This window comes from Anser cygnoides, chromosome 5 (assembly GCF_040182565.1).
Source record: "Anser cygnoides isolate HZ-2024a breed goose chromosome 5, Taihu_goose_T2T_genome, whole genome shotgun sequence".
Classification (NCBI taxonomy): domain Eukaryota; kingdom Metazoa; phylum Chordata; class Aves; order Anseriformes; family Anatidae; genus Anser; species Anser cygnoides.
In genome coordinates this window covers 38179731-38196962 of record NC_089877.1, presented here as the reverse complement: position 1 = coordinate 38196962, position 17232 = coordinate 38179731, and the positions used below count along the sequence as shown (strand labels likewise).

Sequence of the window (17232 nt, the reverse complement as noted above, 5' to 3'; positions counted from 1 at the left end):
TCCCTTTGGCTGAGAAATCCACTAAGGCAGACAGGTGTTTCTCTGAGCACCTGAAGGCACAAAAACCCATTTCTACTCTTTTTCTATGAAATATTTAGCATGGTAAAGTCCCGACTTTTATCAGAAGTCATCTTATGTTCTGTTTTGGGGAGATTGGTAGCCTGGCCCCAAAGGAAACAGCTACGCCTGCTGCAAACACAACACGGGGAGAGAGCAAGCTGCATTTCTGGGGATTCACAGATGGGCCTGAAGACTAGGAAACTTCAGCACGCTTCTGGTGCACAAGTTTATGCTTTTTAACAGAAATCGCTAAGCCGCTGGGTAAGGCAGAGCCAAAATGTCAATGTGTGCCCCAAATCCCTTGGGTGGCGAGCCCTGGCACCCCCCCCCAGATGGTCAGCAACTGAGCAGATCAGTCGGCTGATGAACTGGGGGCACTTTTCATGCAAGGCTTGGGAAGATGAGTTTTAATGTAGAGGGGATGAAAAAAAAATTTAAAAAGGAAAAAGCATCGGGGAAAAAAAGGTGGTGAAACCATTAGGGGGGGAAAAAAAAGTGGGGGGGAAGCGAGAGGCGGCCCCCCTGCTAAGGGGGGGAGAAGGAGGAGGAGGAGGAGGAGGAGCAGGAGGAAGGAAGGCAGGGGGCGGTACGGGGGCGGGCTCTCCCCGCCGCGCCGCCGCCGCCCCAGCCCGGCCGCAGAGAGCGAGCCGCCGCCGCAGGAGCCGCCATGGGGGTGGAAGGCTGCACCAAGTGCATCAAATACCTCCTCTTCGTCTTCAACTTCATCTTCTGGGTAAGCCCCGCCGAGGGGGGGGGCGTCTGCCAAGGGGGCTGCGGCGCGGCTCGGCTGCTTTTAGCCGGGTTTTTTCCATTCCTCCCTCCCCCCGTGCGAAGACCTGCGTGGTCTTGTTTTTTGTTTTTTGTTTTTTTTTTTTGGGGGGGGGGAGAATTGGGGGGACCGCATTTATCCTTTTTTTTTAATGCGTGCAAATACATCTAGATATATTTATTTATTTGCGTGCATCTACATATACACCTAGATGGCATTTTTATATATATATATATACCCACATCTCCACACTCATATGGCATTCATATATGTATATGTTTATATATTTACATACACCCTCCTCAGCATGAGGCTGGGGGGCATTTCTTCCCCCAGACCCCCTGTTGTTCCAGTGGGGTTCCCTTCCACTGCCCCCGGGTGGATGGGTTGAGCCCCCCGCCCTGGAGGTGCTGGAGGGGAGAAGGGGCTTAAAAATAGGGGTGGCTGGGGCTGCCGCTGCCCCTCGATACCCCGCATTCGGTTGGAGCTGGGCGCTGCCTCCCAGGAAGTTATTTGGGGCTGCAGCTGTTTCCCATGGTGGGAAGGCTTGCTTCCCTGGGAAAGTTCCCGAGGAATAATTTGTCCCCAGGGGTGGCTGGACCTGGGCACGGTGGTGGCAGCGGGGTCTCCCGCGTGGGAGGAAGGTCGCCGTCAGGGGGTTTCTGCCCAGTCTTTCCCAATTCTGGGTCAGCAGCCTCGGTTTTTTCTGCCGCATCTCAAATCCGGTCCGAATTCAGGCTCTGCTTCGTCTTTCTCCTCCCGGGGTAGCGCTGACCGAGGGGAGTGGTGACGGCAATGGCATTAATTGGTACCCGATGCTCTGCCAGCTGCAGGATGCCTGCGGGACCGGCCTGCTTTAAACCTCTTCCTCCTCCTGCAGGATGGAGCCTGGCAGCCCCCTCCCTGAAATGCCTGCCCATGTCATTCCTGCCACCTTACGGCGCTTATCCGGGGGCTTTTTCATCCCTTCTGTGCCTCGTTTCCTGCCATTCTTGCTGCTCAAGGATGGATGCAAGGGAGGAGGGGTCTTTCGGGGGGCAGGAAAGGTGCAGGAGGCCTTTGCGTGCGGTTTAGCAAACAACTTACCTTTTATTAAATCAGTGTTTTGCTTCCTTCCTGTTTTCCTTCCCCCTTATGGCTTCTGCTGCGACCTGCCGGCTCCCCGAAATGCTGCCCCAGTGCTCACTTGCCAGCAGCTGGCTCCCTCAGGCTGCCTCCTGTGCAGATGGCGAGCCTGGGCTTCATTAGCGCTAACGATGCTCACTGCCAGGCTCAACAGTGGGTGAACAACAGGTCTGATGGCTTGCAGACCCTTCTGGTTTTAAGCAGAATTCACGGGGTAGCATCTTGCACCCCGCCTGGGGGGCGGATGCTTTGGTCACCACCGTGGCATCAAGACCCTACAAGAACTGGTATTATAAGGTCAGGAGCAACACCGACATCCCCCGTGGAGGGTGCTCGGGCTTTCTGCAGGGTGGCCATACAGGTATCTCAGCCCTGGGGCATGCCCTAAGCCAAAGGGAGGCATGAGACACGGGATTTTGTGCAAGCTGCTTGGTATGCAAGGGCTGCCGGGCTCCTCGCACTCATTTGCTTATCGTTTGCTCGGCGCTGAATCGAGGTTGGGCGCTGCTGGCGAAAACAAGTGTGAGGCAGAGCCAGAAGTTTGGCAGGCGCAGGGGCTTCGCCGCTCACTAAAAGGCAGCTGGCTTCGGGAGGAAGAAAGGAAGCAATTCTAAACCTTCGCTGTGTTAACAAATGAGAAAGAAACTCTGATAACTTACTGAAGTGGCCCTGTTGTCTTGCTGGAGTGTAAATAAACCAACATCCCCCGGCTTCCTCCCCCTGGCAGCACGGGGTGTGGGGGGCGGCTGAACAAAGCCGCTGTGTTGAAAAGCAAAAGGAAAAGGCTGCCCCAGCGCCAGCTCCCTGGGGCACCTCGGCAGCCTGCCTGCCTGGGATTTTTCTCTCTTTTTGTGTTATTTTTCCCTCGTGCATGTGTTTTGGGAAGCAGCAGCCAGGTTGGGCTTGGTTGTCCTCTGGAAGGGGCGAGCAGCTGTGCAGTGGTGACTCTCAAGGAGCACACATACCATTGAGAGACGTGAGGCTTGGTAGGCTGCCCAAAGCTCTGTAAAGCTTTCGGAAGCCCCACTGCACCTCCAGCTCTTTGGTAGAGCCCTTCGGGCCTGTGGCCGGGCTCCTGGTAGAGCTTGGTGCCTGCGTCTTTCGTGGCGGCATCGCTTGGACTGAAGCTGTGGAGGAGGCCAAGGGCAGCACCTGGGGCACCTCACCCGGTTAGCAAAACACAGAGCTGATAAGGGAAAAGGTTTTGTGCACTGCAAACTTGCCCTGAAACCTTGGTTTCAGGAAAAAAAAAAGAAAAGAAAAAAAAAAAACTTGAACTGTGCTTCTAGTTTTCCTTGCACAGCTGATTTAAGCACTGGGTTTGGGATACTTTGAGGGATAAAGGTTTTCTGGGGGTGGCTCGGGAGCAAGCTGCCAAACACAGGTCTTGGGGTTTCGCTGGTGGACCAGGCGGTCCTGGCTCGTTCTTCAGCCTGGAGCTGGCAGGGGCAGGGTGTGTGGTGGGGCAGAGCCGTTTCTCCACCACACTCTTGGCAGCAGCTGCACAGACGGCTGGGCTTCGGCTACCCTCCGAAGTGAGTTGAAGCCCACAGAGCCTGGCTGGACTGACCACTGCGGCGAAGCGTCCCCGGAGAGGCTGAAGGAAGCCAGATGGCTATTTTAAAATGTAATTAAACATAACCAAGGAGAAATTGGCTTGCTCCGAGAAGGCTCGCCCAGCCCATTAGCTAATTCGGCCAGTGGCAGCCTTCCAGGTCTGGAGCAGCGCTGGCTGCTGTGCCACGGAGGTGTCTAATTAAAAGAGTTCGGTCCTAATGCCATTTTCCAGGCAACGCACAACTATTTTCTCTTGCTTGTGTTGTCTGTGGTATGGGTAGGGTGCGAAAGAGAAGAGCAGAGGGAACACGAAAGTGAAAAACCACTGTCCTGAGAGCGAGGATCTCAAAGGAACGCATTGTGAGAAGGGATGGAGGAACAGGTATTTTCTCATCTTGTGCAACTCTGGAAAAATCTGTTGGTCATCCTCTGGAGTCTGCACGGCATGCACAAAGGTATCTGGCTTTGGCTTTGAGAGATGGCATCGGGGGGAGGCGGTAAGCCCACGCTTCCTCCTCTCTGGGTGGTGGTGGCGGTTCCGGGGTGACGGTGCTGCCCCCAGGGGGTGACCTCGCTGCCTGGGTGTGCCGAGGAGGGCGGTGGGTGCTTCTGCCGCGAGTTTAAACGAGGTGACGGAAACGAGGCAGAAGGGCTGGTGGTTAGTGTGATGTGCAGCGCTCTGAAGCACTGCTCAGAAATAACTCGGCGGGTTCGTAACAACAGCTCGACTTCTGTTTAGGCTGCAGCCCCACATGCATGCCTGTGCTGGAAACTGCTTCGGTTGTATTAGTCATAGTGTGTCACAGGCTTTTCCAGTGTGGAGTGGGGGTTTTTGTTTTGATTCTTGGTCTCCCTGGGAATTGCACACGGCGTTGCGAACGCCAAGGGCACGGCGCTTTTCCAGCATCTCCTTGCAGTGACTTGGGGTTTGGTGCGTTTGGGCAACGCACAGCCCAGCGTATCTCCACGTGCCTTGGAACGTGGATATTTAATGCCTCTCTTTGTAGGGCAAGGGAAATGTTTTCTTAGTGTGTGGAGGCTCAGGACCCGGATCCAGGCTTTCCTGCTGGTGTCTCCCTGGGATGTGTTTCTGGGCTCACTATCAAGTGAACGCAGCCCTACCATCACCTGCGAAACCTCTGCGTGCCGAAGCTTAGTTAACCGGGTCTTTCAAAGAGACTGATGCTCCGTCATCAGAAATACCTGACTTCATTGCGTGAGCTGCACTGAAATCACCAGGAGGGAGCATCTCTGGCAGCTGAGGGGGTTATTCTGTCTTCCTGGGGTGGTTCTTCTGCCAGCCACCTAATGCTCACCTGTGCAAGAGCATGAAGGCACGCACAGCGCCTTCAGAAACACTTTGATCCTGTGATGAAAGGTGCTGTGCAAGCGCCTTTCACTGTGTTATTAAAAAGGGAAAGCAGTTGTATTACTCTTGTAGTTAAACGCTTGTGTGTGTGGTCAAATTAATTTTAAAGCAGTATCTGAAATTGTTTTTCTTTTCCACCAGGGCACTTAACCCTTGCTGGTAGATGCCGATGTGTAGGGCTGCTTCTGGCTGAGGTGGTTGAAGAGCATCCCGTGGTCTGAGCACCCTGCTGGTGCATTGGACACCGGGTTCCCGCTCTCTTCCTCCTCTTCTTCTTCCTCCTCAGGCTTTATTTGGCACCCTGCCTGCCTCTCCTCCGGGAGCATTTCTTCCAGCTTGTTTTGAGGAGCTATGCAGTTTTGTTGGGCTGGTAACTATAGGCACCAGCAGAGGATTTAGCCCTGCTCCGTGGCTGTATTAATAGCCGCTGCTGGAAGGTGGCCATGGCTGAGCCGCTCTCAAAGCAGAGTGTGGGCGCAATGGTGCCTTCCTAGCCCTGCGTGTAGAAAATGGGGCTTTCTGCCTCATTTTTGCCTCTGTTTCTAGACAGGCTTTGCCTGCGTGTTTTCTATCGTGTGGCCTGATCTTTGCCAGTCATCAAATGTCACAGTTGCAGAAGATGGCAGAAAGGTCTCGTCTGCCTTTTCCAAGAAAAGTGTTGTTGTGGCTTGCGAGTGCCTGTGTTGAGTTTGACAATGAAGTTTTTACATTTTGTGATCATCTTCAGTCCAACTGCACCTGAATTTGTCTGATTTAAGTCACTTACCCTGCTTTCATCCCCCCAAAATCTTTGAGTCTGATGGGTTGGTGCTCCTGCTCATCCCATGGTCACCCCATCCTCCATGTCACCGAGCAGCACTCAGTACAACTCGGCGTGATCCACAGCACTCATCTCCTTAATGGATGGTTCTGCTATCTCAACATGAGGACCACGGCAGCATCAAACCCACGTTCCTGCAGGCTGCCCTTAGCTTTTGGCATTCAGCTCTTAGCACAGGGGATATTGAGCCCTGAGCTCCTTAAGCACTTCCATGGGTGAATCTCTTCACCTTAGCTGAGAAATTTGGCTTCTGCTCTGTGGGGAGCGAGGTGCGGGGCAGGTACGCCAGCTTGGCGGTGCCCGTCCACACCCTGCATATACGCCTGTGCCCTGCTGCAAACGTGCTCTGCTCTTGGCCCTGGATCCATCTAGGTGTTGCTGCAAAACCTGCAAGGTCCTAGTGCACGTCTTGGCAGGCTGTGTGTGCATGTGGATTGCCTCTTCCGGAGATGGAGTTTCATTAATTTATAAATCTCTGTCTCCTTTACTTTTTGCTTCCGCTCACGCTGGATGCATAAGATGCAGCTACAAAATGGTTCTTCGTTATTTATGCTGCACGTACTGGATAATATGATATCTGCTTTTCCATCTAGAGCCCAATAAGAGCTGGGAGCAAAACGTTCAACCCCAATTTAGCAATTAATTCCCGGCTGCTTGTGCGACGAGACGCTTCAGCCTTGGCAAGCTGCTTCATCCTTCCATGCCCCAGTTCCCAGCACCCAAAGAGGGGGGACCTCTGGTTTTGCATCATCTCGGTCACTTTGCAGCTTGTGTTGGAGAGGAGCCGCGTGGTGCCGGTGCTCAGTGGTTCAGGGAAGCTGCTACAAGCAGGAAAACTTAACATGTCTGATCTTCGACCCAAATCTTAAAACACCCCAAAACAGTGTCGGTGTTGGTGATGTCAGTGCTTTGTTTCTCCAGTCTGGGAGGTGGTTTGGAGTCACTGTGGTGAGTCTGTCTGCAAGCAATACGCAGCCTGCCCAGGCTGTGCAAGAGGGACAAAGGCAGCATCGCTGCAAAAACCCCTTCGGTTGTGTTTTTGCTGTGCACCCTGATGCTGGCGGTGACGGAGGGGTGAGGAAAGCGGCGTCCCAGCGGGAGGACCGGCCGCGTCCACGGGAAGCTGTGCTGCTAAAAATATAGCATTGTGAAACTGCCAGCACCTGGACTTCCCTTTTCTTCCTCGGGGTTTGGCTGCAGGATGTCTGCTGCACTTCGGTCAAGGCACACTATAGCTGCAGCCAGAGCTGCTTCCTCCTCCTCTTCCTCCTCCCTGCCAGGAAGCCTGTTTTAGGGGGAGGCGGAGGGAAGGGAGCAGGAGGAAAAGGGGCGGTGGCGGCAGCGGAAGGGACTGAGGAGTGATGCACATCCTGGCATACGCGAGCGTCTGGGGGGCAGCAGGCAGAAGCGGGGTCATGTCGGCTATGGGGTGCCCTACATTCAAGGGGAGAAGAGGGATACTCCTTGCACCCCTAAATCATGGGAATTTCTAGAGGAGGTGTGACGGAGCTGTGAAAGAGGAGTTATCACTGCACGTGGTGTTGCATCCTTATTATGGTGCTCTGCCGGTGATGCCCCATCCCATGGATTGCACCTCTCGGGGTCTGCTCTCCTCCCCGTCGTCCCATGCTGGCTGCCAGCAAGTCTTGCACACGCCCTGGGCGGGCAGGATCCAGCTGGAAAAGCCTGGCTGTCTGGGGAAGAAGCAATAAATCTCGGGAAGCTGGAAAAGAGCAGTAAGGAGGAAACAGCAGAGCCTGCCGCGCCACCTCTTCTGTGCTAGCACACTGTGCCCTTTGGGGTGTGAATCCCAGGGTCAGCTTGCTGTGGGTTTGCAAAGGGGCAGGGGAGGTGGAGGAGGTGTCATTTGCCCTTGGGGGTTGTTTTCTTTGGGGGTTTTAGGGATGTGCCCATGGGAATTTAATTTTTATTTTTAAATAAAGGTGGAGGGAAGCTCAAGTACAGGGAGGAGGGAGACCCTCCATCCGCGTTAGGGGAATTGCAGGCTGGAGGGGTGGTGTTGTGGGAAGCATGTCTGAGAATAATGCAGCATGGGCGTTGCTGAAATTGCAGCTTTTACTATTGCTCTCATGGAAGCAGTCCCCAAAAATGTAAACTGAGGACTGTGAGATGTGTTTGCAATGAGCCTCTGAGACCTCACGCTCTGAAGAGCTGGGCAAGCAAAGAGAAATTCGGTAACCTGCACAGGGTGCTAGGTGCCTAGAGGAAAAAAGGGACATTTAGAAAATAAGGATATGCAACTTGGAGACCAGAAAAGTCCCCAGAGAAACTGGAGCCCCTAGATGCTATTGCAGTACAAAAGCAGAAGGCAGGGTTATCGTGACAAAGGGACGAGGCTTTCTCCTTGTTTTCTTTCCTTTGGAAAATGCCTTCGTTACATTCTGTGCTGCCTGGTGGTGGAAGGATATATGGTTTTCATGGAAAAAGTTACTCAGCATAGCCTAAATCCTGTTTTCATTAGTAAGTGAATGTCGTTTGCTCTTAAGAAACGCAGCTGCTGTTGGATTGAAACTTCCAGCCGAAGGTCCTTGGTGCTCTGTTTAAAAAAAAAAAAAAAAAAAAAAAAAGCTTTTCTTTCTGGGTTGTTCTCTTTAATGAAAAAAAAAGTTATTCTGCTGGAAGCCAGGGTTTCTATGGCAATCCAGTGATATTTTTTTTCTTTTCCTTGCTCTCCTTCCCCCCCATCTTGTTTCCTTCCCTGCCGAATTCCCAGCATGGCCAAGTTTCTCTCTGCATTCAGGGGACGGGGTGGACATGTCGGTGAGGGGATGTGTGCCGTTTCACACCTGACGCGCTGCTGTCCAAGTGTGCACACTTGGTGGTGCTGATTCCCAAAAACACTGCAGCGTTACAGCGAGACCCTTCCCCAGCTGAGCGGAAGGATGCTGCATGGCGCTGAGCTTATCGTGAACCTATCGCTTTTTGGGTTTGGTGGTTTGTTTTTTTGTTTATTTTTTGGAATGAAAACAAACCAAAACACCACACATGGCTACGATCTTTTCTTCAGCTCTCCCCGCCCCCACAAGAATCCCAGATCTTTCTTTGGGATCTTTTTTCCCCTGGGAGCCACAGCGAGATCCTTAAGGGGGGCACTGATGAGTTTGGGGACCCTCCCCATCTCCCAAGAGGAGAAGCAGACGTGGGCTCCATTATGTTCTTAAACAATGAACAAGCAGTGCCAGGCTGGATTTGGGGAACTTTCTGCCTTATTTGGAGCTGAGCTGGAGCGCTGGCTGGCTTTCGTGGCTTTTTTTTCTGTTGCGAGGGATGGGAGAACTGTGGGCTGCCCCGAGTGTGACAGGGCTGACAGAGCCCACAAGCGGGGAGGTTGCACTGGTTGCTGGGGCAGGAGCATTAAGGGTCATTACTTTGGAGGCAAAAGGAGAGAAGGGCTGGCAGAACCTCTCCTCCTCACCCTCCCAAATTGCCAGGTGGGGTTGGTGGGGATTTTTTGCTCTGGGAGCCACAAGGTCAGCTTGCCCTGGGCATTTTGCATGGATGGTGTGCGCTCGCCCGAGCTCCTGTGGCACCCCAATAAAAAAAAAAAAAAAAACTTGGCTGGGGTTTGCAGAAGTTAGCAAGGAAGAGAAACGCACGCTGACCTCAGGAGGAGCGGAGCTAGGCAAACACAGGGAGCCTTTTTTGGAAATCCCAGTCCACATGTGTTCACTTGGGCTTGCACAGCTGTAGACTTTGCACTTTTGCTCAACAGAATCTGTTTTTTTTATTATTTGTTTGTTTTTTTTTAATGTGACCTTCAGGCTCACACCTGACCCTGCTCAGACTCTCTTACAAAAAACTTTTGTAACTGCTTCTGTACTTTTCAGTAGTTATCTTCCCATTTCATGTGGGGGCTCTTTTTAAAAACAAATGGCTTGAAGGATTTAGGACGCTTGCATGGGCAGTTAAGCAGACGCTTCCAGCAATTCTTAGCCTTAAGAATTTCAGTCACTTTTTTTTTTAACCTGTGTTTTTATTTTTTCCCCCCTCTCTTTGATGGTTTTAAATGAAAGGGATGTCAGGGATAACACAGCGAGTTCTGCTGGCAGCCTGCTCCTGTCCCCCATTTCCATTCCCTGCCCTCTCCCCTAGAAGAGAAAACACTAAGGAAGCCGTTCATAACATTTTCCATTACCTGAACATAATGTACAAATTTTATTTTTTCCCCAGCTTTCTGGGGAAAGGAACAAGTCCCTTTGCCAAATGCTGCTGAGGACGGGCATTTCCCTGCCTGTCATCAAGTTTGATGGACTGGTTTATAAATCCCTGCGGGTATAGCTAGTTGTATCAGTTTTGCTTTTAAACAAAACCCACGACCCTGTTTGTTCATCGCAGATAAATGAAATCAGGTGGTAACAGCCTGTTGGGAGCAGAGGGTAATGAGGGCTGATCCTGATTTCTGTCGAAAATCCCCTGGGTTGCACACCTTGTGCTTCAGAGGTGAGACTGAGCCTTCCATGGTAGCCGAGTGATAAAACAGCTCCAGCAAGGAAACCACGGGCAGGAGCTGGGAGGCACTGTGCACCTGCTCGGGATGAGGGCTGCTCCTAATGCTGTGCAGGGCGTGTGAGTTGCGGGGCGTACGGCTCAAAGCTCCTGCACGAGAGGTTTGGCTGTGGGTAACGCGTGCTCCCTCTGCTTTCTCCCCAGCTGGCCGGAGGGATCATCCTGGGAGTGGCCCTGTGGCTTCGCCATGACACGCAGACCACCAGCATCCTCTACCTGCAGCTGGGGGACAAGCAGGCCCCCAACACCTTCTACGTCGGTGAGTAGCAGAAAGCAGAACTAAAAATACCCAACGTTTCCCCGATGTTCCCCTACTATGCGGGCCAAGGCCTTGATTAAATGCCAGCTGTGCCTGAAAGGTGGAACCTGAAGTTACGGCAGCTAAAAGTGCAGGGGGACCCTCCTTTCATCACTGGGTAGCGCCTTTTGTTGGTCTCTCCTGGGGAGAGGGTGCATGACTGGGGATCAGGGAGGCTTCTTGGAAGTGAGTCTCCTTTCATTTCCCAGCGGGACATGAAATCGCTGAAGGAGTGGCTGGCAGCGGAAAGGAAAACTTGGAGAGCTCGTGACTCATGTTCTCCAGGAGGGGAAGGTGGAATGTCTGGGTATGGTTGAGCGTGATCTTTATTAATTTGACAGCATGCTGGCTTGCGGGAAGATGAAACCCATATTTTGCCCTATTTTCCAGTGATCCCTGGTGGGCGAGGGCGAGTAGCTTTTGCAGGCTGTGGGGCAGGACTCAGGGTGCGAGCAGCCAGGAAGGGGTGAGGGCTGGTCCCTCCTGAGTTCCTTGGATAAGAGGCAGAGAGAGCACATACCTGTATGTCATAGGAAGGAGGAGGTTTGAGTCTTTTCCTTTCCACAAATGAAAATTGGTCCCAATGCTGTGCTTTTCCCCCATGGGGTTGAGGGGAGCATCCGTCCTGCGCAGTGGTGTTCCCTTATGCCTGAAAGATCAGTTACTTGCTGAGAAAAGATTTCTTTTAAAAAGATTTTTTTTACATATTTGGGAGCAGGAAGGCCAAAAACCACTCCTCACCAAAGGATGCTGGTGGGGTCAGTCAGGTGGACGGAACCCCTTCTAGCTTTGAGGATATAGGTGTAGAAAACACACAGAGCTGGACCCACCTAACCAATGTCCTTGTCTTGCCTGTAGCTGGAGTTACCTTCCTGGAAGGATTTCTCTGCAATTTGCTCTCCTTGCCCATCAAGCAGCATGCCTGAGCCCTTTTGCCCAGCTGCTCCTGCTGTAAGCAGCAGCAGGTTTTGTACGGCAGCTGCCTGCGCCCCCCTGCCTCATACCCAGAGCTGTATTTAGAGCATTTCCCCTTTGTATGTTTTAAACTTTAAAAAAAAAAAAAAAAAAAAGAGAGAGAGAGAGAAAGAAAAAAAGTTAAACTCCTTCCTTTCCAGGAACTGGTCCAAACATCTCCTTCCTTCTGAGGCCAAACTGATATGTCCCAAAACACATTTCTCCCAAAACCTGGGAGCATCCTTTGCTTTTCAACCCTTTTTTGTTTCGTTTTCGTCCTTGGCCATTGCTATTTAGATGGCAATGAGGAATGCACTGCAGGAGCAGGATGAGTCCCACCACCTCGCTGGCTTCCTGGTGCGTTGGACATCCCAGCCCCGAGGCTTTCTGTCTTTTTTAAGTTACACTCAGCAACAGCTCTGCCCAGATTCCTTCTGGCGGCTGTAATTTCCATGCAGTAATAATAGCAGAATATTTCTTTCAGCTGCTGCCTCTTCTAGCCAGCCCTCTTGAGCCTGAAGTCTGGGATTCCTTTTTTTCCTTTCTTTTCCTCCCCCCCCCCCACCCGACAACTGACACTCCCTGCAAAGAGGCGCACGCCCTCCTCTTTCTGTCCGCTGTCCAACATCCACATGCACACGATGTTCCCGCTTCGGGAACCTCTCTCTTAAGCCCAGGGCTGGCCTCTGGAGCTGTTTTTTTTTCCCCTTGCAAACTGCTTTTTGGTGCCTGGTGCATCCCAGGATCTGTCGGGAGGCTTTTAACGCCAGCCAGGCTGTGCTGTGGGACGGGGGAAGCAATAAAACCCTCAGAGGAGGCAAACGTGCACAGTGGGGTTTTGTACTTAGGGAGGGGGGAAGCGGCACTTTGCTGGCTCCTGGTTCTTCCTCTGTGTCCTTTCCCCCCCAACAAAAAAAAAAACAACAGTTAAAGCTGGTTTGTAAAGGCTGCTTCTCCCACGTGTGTGTTGGGGGAGAGGAAAAATAATTAATGTTGCATGCAGGATTGAACAGTGATGGGGAAATAGGAGGAAGGGGATGTGGGGAGAGAGGCAGAGGCCAGGGGCACAAGGCGCGATGCTTATCTGCCTCCAGCCTGCTGCAGGGCTTTGCCTCTGCCCAGAAGTAACCCGGGTTTTCACCACAGCCACCTCTCCTCCTCCAGCTCCCCAGCCCCGGCTGCAGAGCTTGCAGGGGTTTTTCCGGGGATTGCTCACGAGACATCTGATCCTGAGCACTTGTTGCAGCCTCTACTCATGGCATTCCCCATTTGGCCGGGGGAGCTCACGCCACAGCAAAAGGCACGTTAACTGCTTCGGTGCTTCCTGCTTATCCTTCTCCTCGGTTTGGTTGTAGTTGTAAATCCGAAGCCCATCCTGCCTCTCAGCCGTGGATATTGCTGCTTCTGAGCGTATGGAGGCTGTGAGACATGTTGATACCAGGTCAGAAACCATCATTCAAGATAGCTAGCAGTATGGATAAGTTGGATGCTGACAACTGCTTAACTGTTTCTTAGGTATCTATTCATCCACTGCGTAAAGTCCCATGATTTTTTATTATTTTTATTTTTAAAAGTGTGATGCAATGAGCTATGAGAGCCCCCGCCGCCAGATTGTCTCGCCGACCCAAAATAGGAAATCTGCATCCAGCTGCTAATAGCAAGGGATGGAGCAACACGACCCAGTGCTTTGATTATCTTATCCCTGGGAGCGGGGCCAAGCCGCGAGGAAGAGTGCCAAAACATCCAGATTTGGGGTGCGGTTTTCCATGTAGCTTTGGGGGTGGGAAGAGGGTCGGCTTTACTTCTGTTGTAGTTTTTCCCCCTGGCTTTTCACTTTGTTAGGAACTCCTTGGCTGGCTTGCGTCTTGTCCCCGGAGCACAGCAGCACCGGCGCTCCTTGGGAGGGGTGTGAGGATTCGGACAGGCACTCAATAACAGATTAAATTTGGACACGGAGGCTGTTGCTGTCACTCCCTTTCTCCGCCATCCTGCTGGGTATCGCTGCCTCAGTAGAAAGTTGAAAAGCGATGAATTATTTTTTTATATTTGGGGCTCTTTTCCCCTAGCAGCCAGGCTGATTAAGGTGGCAATTCCAGGTCTGGCTCCCAAGTAGCTGCACGTCTGCCCTTGAAGTCATCAGGATGTGATCCCCACCGCTGGTGAGCTTTAATGGGCATCCTCGTCCACAGCATTGCTTTTCACAAGTACCTTCAGGGGGTTGTGCAGGCCTCAGGGGGTCTGATGCTCGCGTTGAAGCATATTCAGCAGCATGCAGGAAGGGATCAGGACACATATCTGAGCTTCCCTGGGGTTTCCCGCTGTCCCTATGGCATGCAAGGATGCTCCTAACCATGGGTTCCAGATGTGGCCAGCAGTGCAGAGCATCCTGGCACGTGCAGAGCATCCTGGCACGTGCTGAGCAGTGTGAGCAGTACATCATCCAAACAGCATTGGCGAGGCGATCAGTGGGGTGCTGTGCTTTCTGCCCACAGCAGTGGCTTTTTTTCTTAATTACCCTTTTCAATTGGGCAAAATTTTAATTGGGCAAAAAGCAGCCATTTTCAGGGCTTCAGAGATGGGATTTTTGTTGCAGACGAATTCCCATCTTCATCCCCATCCCTCCAGAAACACTAGGCAGCTTGTAAAGTTGGCGCCAACGTACTACAGCAGGGGGTTAAACTCAACAGCAGACCTTGGGCTAAACTGCTCATGGAAGGACTACAAGAGCCCAAGAGTCCTATTTCTAGGTCCTTGTGCTCTTCTTCAAGGCCCAGTGTGTCAGTGGTTTACCGATGGAAGTGTGAGCCCTGGGCCGGCGTGCGCACTCGGAAGTGGAAACCAAGCACAGTGAGCAAAATGGGCAGTTGCAAAAATAACATGTATGTGGTTGTTTGGTTTTCTCCAGTAGAAGTACGTGCATTTTTTTGTCTCTTGGAAATAAGCCTATTTACAGCTAAGGACAATTTAATTATTTAATCCCCTAAAGAAAAGAAGACTGAAGTTTGCTGGTTCTAGATTTTCCTTTAATCACTGACAGATCAACTTCTTCAGTATTGAAGGAATTCTTTTTAAGGTAGTAGTTTTAGTGCAAAACACTTTGTCAATACTTCCTTTTAAGTATTTGGCTTATAACATTTATCTGACAGTAATTATAACACTGTTTCTGTATTTTTAGCGCAGAATTCAGTTTCTATTAAAAAAGCCACTTACATTTCCCCGTATCCCTTCATTGGGACCAGCTCCTGAGGATCATTTACTCTGCAAGCTAAAATTGGTTATGACTTGGGGCTGCTTCCCTGCTGGCTTTGTAAGTCTTTACTTAAAATTGGTGACAGTGAGTTATTTTGGGTTCAGACCTACCCAACTGCAAAACAACTTGTGTCATCACCTATTTGGGTTAGGTTCAGACAGGCAACCTTGTTGCCTCTAACATGCAGCCTATTCATGCTCCTCAGGCTTCTGAGGGTGCCAAAATAAAGAGCAGAAATGCAGGAGGGGTTGTCCAGGAGCGCAGAAGGATTTAGGTGAGCAAGCTTAGATGCCACTGAGTCCCTGAGGCTGGCAGCGTTGTCCCCTGTGGTGATGGTGGGAGAGTTAAGGTTACTCCAGCCATCGGTTGTTTCCACGGTTGGTCCTGAGCAGGGTCTGTAAAGGGAAGAGCTTTGGTTCCTGCTCAGAAGGGATCCCTGTTAGATCACCGGGGTGCACCAAAGACAGGTGAAGCTCAGAAACTCCTCAGTCCTTCAGATCCACGAGTAGTGATTCTCCTCCCTTGTCCCCTTCCATTGGCTCTGCCATGGGGACCTGTGTCAGCCATAATGTCTTGCTTTCCAGAGCTGCTTAAATGAGTTTTCCTGTGAAAAGCTGCCACATGTTTACTCATATGATGTCCACAGGACATCCTCCAGCAGATGTCCAGAGGTAGTCTAGTTTGGGGCAGCAGAGGATAGCTCTGGACCTTCGGTGCTGTTACCATTGGCCATCGCAGTGCCAGAGGCCTCCTGCCAGCTCGCACATGTGTGCCAATGTTTGGAAGCTGAAATCTCCATCTGACGCTTTCCGTGTAGGCAGAGCAGAAGAAATCTGGCTGTAGCACCTCTGTGGGATCACTTAGGGTATGGGTGTGCACGCATGTGGGCGCTGGTTTGGGTTTTCTCCACTCTTTCCCCTTTGCTTTTACAACGAAGGCATGACCTTCGCTTTCTTCCTGCGTTACTCTTCCTCACAAGGGCAGCGTGTACGTCCTTTCGTCTCCACATGTGTGCCACGCGGCCCCTGGAGAGCTTTCCATGCTTTGAGACAGTGGTGCTCCATCTGGAAGGCATTAGCAGCCATGGAGCAGCAGCATTTTTCTTAGGAGAGGGAGCAGAGGGGAAGGAGCTTCCCAGTTGTCACCAGCAAACCCTTTGCTTTTCCCTTCTTTTGCCCTGTTTTCAAGAAAGCGCTGTTGGTCCTGCTGGCACCATGAGACAGGGGTGAGCCTCCAGGGCTGGGAGGACCTGCTGGGCCAATTCCACGGGCAGCTGGACAAAAATGTGCGGGAGACCCACCCTCACGGGCTGCCACATGCGGCCATCCCTTTTCCACCTGGTTGTGGAGGGACTTCCCACTCCCTGCCCTCAGGCTGAAAGGAAGCAGGTCACAGCCAGGACTTTTTGGCTCTGGAGATGGTGTTCTTCCAGAATTGGTGCTGCAGGGTAGGAAGGAATCTCCTTCCCACCTCCAAATGATGGTGCCACATTCAGAATCTCCAGACGAGGCCCCACTGCAGCACTCCCTTTCTCCCTGGGAGGCTCGCAAAGCCCTTGCGTTCACGGAGTCCAGGAGCCGATCTGTCAGAGGATGAAGGCAAAAATCTCTTTTTCCCTCCCCACAAAGGCTTTGGGAGCCCTGGCCCTGAAGCTCCATGCAGGAGGAATGCCTCTGCTCTCTTCCCCCCTTCTCAAAGTGCATCCCCAGTGGGGGTGGCAAGGCTCGGAGAGCCGCGAGGGTTTCCCAGGAAGAATGGTGTGATGCTGGGGATATTTTTTGTTTGTTTTGTTTTGTTTTTGTTTTTTTTTTTTTATTTGCTTTTCTTTTGGAAACATTGCCATGGTGACCAGTGGGGGAAGAGACTGGCTTGCATTAGCTTAATGAGTTAAAGCTGGCGAGAGAGAGGAGGGAAATGGGGAGGGGGGGGTAGGTGGGAGTGAGGATGCTGTTTGAGAATGCCCCTGCCTGGAGCCACGCAGCCTCTTGTGCAAGGGGAGGGCTGGCTTGTGCTGACCCTCCTCGCTTCAGAGGGATTCTGCTGTGCTTCTTCCTCTTTTTATTTGTTTTTATTATTAATTCTTCTCTGTTTTTTCTATTATTTTTCTTCCTTCCCAGCAGGGACAGGACATGGGTTTTACAACCGTGTGAGTGCCAGCAATGTGGTTTTAACGCTGGGGCAAGCAGTGACTTTAACGCTGCCTTTTTCTATCCCATCCCTGCTCCCAGCACTGAGCATCCTGCTTTCTACCTGGCCTGGAGGCATCATCTCCACAAGATGGGACCTAAGCTGGCCTCTTAATTGCTTTTTTCTCCACCCAGCACCATCCAGAGAAAAGTGCTTGGTGGCTCAGTCCCATGTGTCTGAGGTTCAGGTGCTAAAGCTTGAGGAAGTCCCCACCACCCAAAGCAGCATGTGCTGGATGAGTTTTATTCTGCTGCTGCAGCTTTTTTTGTGATTTATGTTCTGATGCTCTGGAGTGGAGAGGTCATATTATGGCTGT

General features: G+C 51.8%; 1 protein-coding gene across 1 annotated transcript in view; it reads left to right on the top strand.

Moving 5' to 3' along the window:
* Nucleotides 1-633: 633 nt before the first annotated feature.
* CD81 (CD81 molecule) overlaps nt 634-17232 on the top strand; it is a 31021-nt gene continuing 14422 nt past the window's right edge. Inside the window, exons 1-2 of the mRNA XM_048066636.2 lie at nt 634-793; nt 10372-10486. Coding sequence (XP_047922593.1) covers nt 728-793; nt 10372-10486 — 181 coding nt within the window. The 5' untranslated portion in view covers nt 634-727. The remainder of the gene's footprint in view (nt 794-10371; nt 10487-17232) is intronic.